The sequence below is a fragment of the Mesoplodon mirus genome (assembly GCF_964341445.2).
Source record: "Mesoplodon mirus genome assembly, chromosome: 2".
Classification (NCBI taxonomy): domain Eukaryota; kingdom Metazoa; phylum Chordata; class Mammalia; order Artiodactyla; family Ziphiidae; genus Mesoplodon; species Mesoplodon mirus.
In genome coordinates this window covers 179,555,915-179,562,740 of record NC_138977.1, presented here as the reverse complement: position 1 = coordinate 179,562,740, position 6,826 = coordinate 179,555,915, and the positions used below count along the sequence as shown (strand labels likewise).

Here is a 6,826-nt window from a genome sequence, read left to right as displayed (position 1 = left end):
GTCTGGGAAGATCCCACATGCCGCGAAGCGGCTGGTCCCGTGAGCCATGGCCGCTGAGCCTGCGCATCTGAAGCCTGCGCGTCCAGAGCCTGTGCTCCGCAACGGGAGAGGCCACAACAGTGAGAGGCCCGCGTACCGCAAAAAAAAAAAAAGCCACAAAGCTTGCAAACCACATGGTGTCCTTGGCCACTTCCTTCCCAGACCCTTGACAGCTAGAAATGAAATGTGAAGAGAGGAAGGGCAAAGCAGAAGCCTAAAGGGGACGAGCCAAGTGGGCCTGGGATGAGAGGCAATTCCACTCCTCCCCAGCTGGACTCCAGCACCCCAAGTGTAGTTCTTTGGTGAGCCATAGAAAATTCCCACCCCAACAAAAGCTCCTTACGGGCCCACCTCAGGCCTTCTCAGAAGTCTCCTCCCCCTGCCCCCAGCCCTGGCTCCTAGACACAAGTCCAGTCCCACACAGGAAGGGAGCAGAGACCAGACAGCGTGGTGTGTCCCTACCGAGGCCCAGGCCATGCCCCAACCTAATTACAAGGCAATCAAGAAGATTCTGAAAACATGAGAGAGAGATGACCTACCTAAAGCCAGCAGATGGGTACCACCCACCTGTCGTGCCCCTTGGCTGACCTAGCCAGCCAGGGCCCAATAAAAGTCACCCAAACTGAGGATTGATAGGTGCCCTTCTAGCCTGATCAAAGCCTCTTCACTCACAGGGCAGGACCACTGACAACTGATTTCTCTCTTTGGGCAAAAGAGATGGAAACAACCTGACAAAGCAACCCCAAGTTGTCCCAGGGAGGCCTCCTTCTCCAGGAAGAAGCTCAGAAGCTATTTGGCAAGCTCAAACAGTTTGGGGTTTGTCCAAAGAGAGAAAGGACAGGTGGGAAGGAAGGGCCTAGACTAGTGAAATCAGGAATGCCAAGACCCTGACCACGAGAAGAGAGAGATTGTGGTTTGGAGCAGAAGGGATAAGGCAAGGCAGAGCTTTGGCATCAAGGGAAGGAAGCAGCAGGATGCAGGGACAGTGGGATGGATGGTGGGGAGAAAGAAGGTTTCTGAGGGCAAAGAGGACATGAGACAGAAAAGGAGAAAAGGGGGGAACTGAAATTAAAGATAAATAGAGGATGGGGGAGAAAGAGCACCAAGGGCAGTGGGTGCAGGACCTGCAGAGCCTCCCCACTGCCCCTGGGATGGATGCCGACGGAGGCGCTCTGCTTCCTCAGCCGTCTTAATAGGCTGCTGAGAAAGCACGCTGTGTCTTTTCTCAGGAAAGACGCTGGGAAATGAAAAGCTTCTGGGGAGCCCTCTGCAGACTAGCAGTGAGAGACGGGATGCTTCTCCTTAACATGGCTCTGGAAGCCAGGGTTTCAGAGGACCAGGGCCAGAATACATGTGTCCCAAGCACGGTTCAAGGCAGAGGGTGAAGGACCTGGAAAGAGGCTCTGAATGAGGGAGGTTTAAGGAAACAATGTGGGCCTTGATTAGGGCCAAGCTGACAGGGCAAGAGCTGATCCCACTGGTGGCCGTGGAACTGGTACCTAGCGACAGCAGACGTGTGCTATGTGCTAACTCAGTGCCAGGTACCTTATGTGGGCTACTTCGTTTACTCCTCACAGCAAGCCAAAAAAGGGAGGCACCATTATCACCCCCATTTTACAGATGAGGAAGTTGAGGATCAGCGAGGTTAGTAACTTGACCAAGGTCTCATAGCTATAGGTGAGATCCAGGATTCAAACTCAAGTTTTAGACTACTAAGCTATAGTGTCCCCCTCAATATCCTAAGTATCGGGACCTGCATTGGGAAAACCCCATTGGCCTCCTGTGAAATAAAAATCCAGTATCTCTGCGGGATAGAGACCCAATTCAGCGGACTTGGGAGGTGATGTCACAGTGGGTCAGGGACATTCTCTGCTTTTCCACCCTCCCCGACACTGTGCCCTCAGCCCAGCAGTAGCCTACACTCTGACAGGAACAGCTTCTCCCCCAGGGAGACTGGTGATCCCTGTGATGGTGATGGCAGCTTTGGACTTGGAGAGGAGATGCATGCCCTGTGTCCTGGCCAGGCCCACAGGTGACAAGTTCCAGGGAGCCAGGCTTCAGCTACTGGGGCCCCAGGTTGCCAGGAAGGAGAGCTGGTGGATGGAAGGGAGATCCCTGGAGGAGAGGTGATTCCTCCCTGAGCAGGGAGCTCTAGGAATCTGGGGAATGCTCCAAAGGACAGAATCTACCAGAACAAAACAGAACAAACAAGACCAGCCAGGACCAACTGTACCCTTGCCTGACAAAGCTGTGATCTCCATTACTTTATTTCAAATTCAAAACAAAACAGACATACACATAATGAAATCCACCACCTTCCAGAGCCAGGTCTGAAGGGGTCCCAGAAAGTCTGGTCGGAAATCTGGAGTCTGAGAGGAGGAGATCTGTAAACAAAGCTGGTGGCCATGTCTTGGGACCCTAAACCACTGCCAGTCAGGCCCAGCCAGGGAAAGGCCACAGCAAGAAGGGGGTGGGAGGTTTGGGTCTCCAGGTTGAATTCGAAAATTAAGCTGCAGCTGCTCCAAGCAGACTGGTCCGCAGAGGCTGTGCAGCCTGGGCTAGTGAGGCCAAGGACACCATTCCCGCTGTTCTGGGGCGGCAAGCTTACCTAGGAGGGTGATCTGGGGGCCCCAGCCATGCACAGCCCCCAGCTCAGACACAGGCCAGGCTGGATTCCAGCGCCACCCTGCAAACATTTATCTCGGTCGTGATGAGGTGGGTGGCTGGCTAGCCCTCCCCATTCAGGGCACAGCCCAGCCTGCCATCTTGACATACCAGGTGCAGCCTAGAGGTGGCAAATGGAGAATGAACTCATGACAGTTTGCATAGGACAGAAGAGAAAGTCTCTTCATGAAAGGTGTCACTGGTCCCAGCCAAGCCCTGTGGCGTGCAGCCTTTCACCTGTCCCTCCCCAACCTCCACCTGCCTCTCCTTCTCCCAGGTGGTAGCCTCACCTTTTACTCAGACTGGAAGCCTCAGCTTCCTGGAATTCCCTCCTTCCCAAATCCATCACACGCTGTGTGTGTGCGTGTGTGTGTGTGTGTGTGTGTGCGTGTGCGCGCGCCCGCCTTAGCTGCCCTCTCCATCTCCCCCTAACAGGCCGCTCCTTGGTTCCCATTCCCCAGTCCCATTCCTCCCTCCCACCTCTTCCACACGAATCTCCCGTCATGGCAGCCAAAGGGACATTGCTGTAATGAAGTCTGTGTCCACCCCTGCTTCCACAGCTCCTGTAAAGTCCCTTTCCTCAGTCACACCAGGAGCCTCACAACTAGGACCCCCTTGCCAGCCTCCCAACACAATAAACACCCCAACACAGCCTGCACTGCAGTAATTCACCACAGCCTGGGCAAGACAGCCACCTCCAAGCCTCTGGCCAGGCCGTTCCCTCTGCCTGGTATGCCCTTCCCTGCTCACCCACCAGTTCAGCCCCGCCATGTCGTCAAGACCTGCTCAGCTCTGGCCCTGTGTGAAGATGCCTTCCTACCCCAGCTCATCACTCCTCCCTCCGTGTCCTCACAGCTGGGGCTCCTGGTGCCCCCATGCAGGGCCAGAGATGAGGGCACGCTGGTACCCACATGTCACTCCCCGGAGCGTGACATGCCTGCCCTGAACCACATGGGTCGGGATGGACAGGCCCAGGCCCCTGGGCTGTACGGTGTCCAGAGCCTTATGACTGAATGAGAACCTGCTTGATCACATTTTAAAAGGGGGGTAAGGTCAAGTCCCCTCCTGCACACCACACCCACCCCTCTGGCCCAGCCCTACCCTCAGAAGCAGCTCTGATTTGCTGCCATTTTCAAGCAGGGGTTGGCCTGCTTATCTGGCCCCCACTGGGAGTGGGAAAGGCACATTTTGGGGTAAGAGAGCCCCATGTTGGGGCCTTGGGATGCATTCTGACCTGAAGCATGCATTTCTCACCTGGTTCCTGTTAGAATGTCACTCCTGCATTAAATGTTAACCCATTGTTGCATGAGTCGTTTCCACCTCGAGTAGTGGGCCCTTGGGGGTGGGGAAAGGTAAGCCAGCTGTCAGGTCCTGGGTTCCTGGGTGCAGAAGGGGGCCCAGGAACAGGGCCAGGCCATGGGCAGGGCTGCATGTGGGCCCCGACTCCACCTTTCCATGCCAGGTGACTCTAGGCAGGGCACTAACCCTTGGCTCCCTCACAAGGCGGCGCTGGTGGATTCTGTCCCAGGGGCTTGGAATCCCCAACACTAAGCCCCAGGACAAGGACACAAACTCACCCTTATCCTCCGCAGGTCTTGAGAGCTCCTTTGTCAATGAAGTCAGGCCAGTGTCCTGAGCTCCCCACCCCCATGGTCCCCTGACTCCCATGGCCTCACAGCTCCCGCCATTTCCCACTAGGTGGGAGACCCCACCCCAGGCTCCTTCCCTTTTCCCACCCATTCCTGCCCTCCCTCCTTTGAAGAACTGCACCAGCTGAGAATAAGTCCTTAAGCCAAAGGAGCAAGGTGAAAATGGTACAATTTCAGGCACTGCAACATATTTTGGGACAGGTGGCCACCTGCTCTCTCCCTCCTAAGGCCAGCGCCTGACACAATGACCTTCTGGGAGGCTGGCTCTTAGAAGTACCCTGCAGTCCTCTGTAATGCTCAGAGCCCCCCATCCTATACACTGTGAGCTCAGCAAGGGCACGGGCGGCTTCTTTCGCAAGGAATTCACAGAACCTGGCATGGAACATGGGCTCAATAAATTCTTGTTGTTCACAACTGCCCTGCGCTGCCAGCCACATGCTGCAGGAAAACACTACAGGCTTCAGCCAGCCTCAGCTCTGCTCTCATCCCATCACCTCGAGCTGTCCAACCCAGGGCATGGCAGTTACAGCCATGCCAATGTCTGTGGTTGCGTCTATAAAACAGAGTGAAGAGGTAAAGACTCCACAAAGTAAGGGGATGAGTACAGGCTGTGGCACATGGGAGGCCTCCACAATGTCAATTCCCTCCCCTAAAGACTCAGACAGTCCTTGCCACTTGGGGCCCCACGTCTCATGGCAGGAATTCGTTGTATCTCAGCCCTGCTGTGAAAATAAAGCCGTCAAGAGGCCTGGAGAAATCAGGGCAGAGTTCTGAGGAGAGACTGAACAGAAGGTCCGAGGGTTTTGACAGAAAAGTCAGGATCTCCCTTATGCACAGTGTTGAAACTGTACCAGAGTTCAGAGCCGGATGTGCAGATGTGGCGCTTGGAAATCAAGCCCTTAAAAACTAGCCCAGCTGCAGGGGGCAGTAAGCCCCCAGGCTGCAGTCCTGTGGTCTGCAGACAGCCGAGAACAGAGATACGTCCAAGGGTGCCAGTGGGTCCAAAGGGTACAGGGCCCCTACTGTCCCTGGGGCTGAGTCCATGGGCCCAGGGCAGCTCCTGGGACTGCAGCTCCTTACTCAGGGGCTGCACTGGAGCAGCCGCAGCAGCTGGGGCACTGTAGGGACTGCATAACAGCTCAAAGTGGCCCCCTCCGGCCCTCTGCAGACAGGCTGTTCTCGCTGGCAGGGGCCCGCTGCAGCTGCTCAAACTGCATCTCCAGGTGCTTCTGGATGGCCAGGCCAAGTACCTCAGGGTCCACTGCAGCTCCATACACCTCCCATGTCATACCCTCAGCATCCCATCGCACGTCCCGCACAGGGGATGGCACCTCCTCCAGGCTGGACCCCAGAGTTACCTCCGGGAATGTGTGCAGGGCCACAGGGGCCTCCAGAGGCGGGCTGGTGGCCACAGCTTTGCAGACTGCCTTGGGGGCTGCTTGCACACCGGCATCCTGGGCTGACAGAGGTGATGCCAAGATGGGGGCCAAGTCACTTGCTGAGGTCATGGTCCACATATCCTTGGTCCTGGCGCCAGCCTCCATAGTTAACCCGGTGGGACCCCAAGGGTAGGCACAGCAGTGGGAATGCCCAGGAAGCCCCGCAGGCAACCTACACTGGAATTTCACCCCATGCTGAGCCTGCAGCCCAGATTCACTCACTGATGCCACTAGTTTAGGAAAGGCCAGGATCCCTGGGGCAGGCAAGCCATGGCAGCAGCTGCTGGCCCCCACCTCCCTCATGCCACAGAGTAGGGCCGCTGGGGGCAGAGCATGGCAGGAGGTGGTGGCCGACTGCCCAGTGGCTTTGAGGCTGCTGCTGTGGGTCATTGTGCCCCCCAGGTCAGGTGGCGGCACCCACACCTGACTCTCCTCCAGTGTCCAGGCTGAGTTTGAAGTCTCATCCTCCAGAGCCAGGTCCCTTTCCAGGCCTGCGGGGGCTTGGCCACCCTGGCCAGAAGTGCTGCTGGGCTGCAGCTGAGCTCTATGGACAGGCGAACTGCCCAGGGCCGAGCAGCTGAGGCTGGCCTTTCGGGCACTGCTGTGGCCCCAGGTCAGGGTGCTGCAGACCAGGTCCAAGTGGCTTCTCTGCACAGCGGCGGTGCTGGGGTCCCGCAGGCAGCACAGGTCACCACCGCCCACGGTAGACACGTTGCCCACAGTGCTGCTCCGCCAGTGACCCATGGCCCTGGGCTGTGGCCGGGGGCTGGAGGCCCGTGCCTGTTCCTCACTCTCAGCCTGGCGCCCTTCCTCCTCCAGGACCTGGGCACCCGTGCTGGCCTCGCCCGGCTGGGCCCGCCATACGGTGCTGCTGGCGCTCTTATGGAGCTCCGGCCTCTGACCCCGGCCTTTGCCCAGCAGGCTGGAGGAGCTCCAGGACAGGGGCTGAGGGCAGGGACTGAGGGGTTCCTGGGCACCCCGCTCAGGGCGGCTGGATCTCATGGCTGCCTGCAGGAGAGAGAGAGGGAGGGAGCG

The 6,826-nt window shown here is 57.5% G+C and overlaps 1 protein-coding gene across 1 annotated transcript in view; it reads right to left on the bottom strand.

Annotated features, from left to right (window-relative positions):
- Positions 1-5,491: 5,491 nt before the first annotated feature.
- GPRIN2 (G protein regulated inducer of neurite outgrowth 2) overlaps positions 5,492-6,826 on the bottom strand; it is a gene marked incomplete at both ends in the record, with an annotated part of 38,918 nt that continues 37,583 nt past the window's right edge. The window contains one exon of the mRNA XM_082601160.1: positions 5,492-6,799. Within this exon, the coding sequence (XP_082457286.1) occupies positions 5,492-6,799 (1,308 nt within the window). The remainder of the gene's footprint in view (positions 6,800-6,826) is intronic.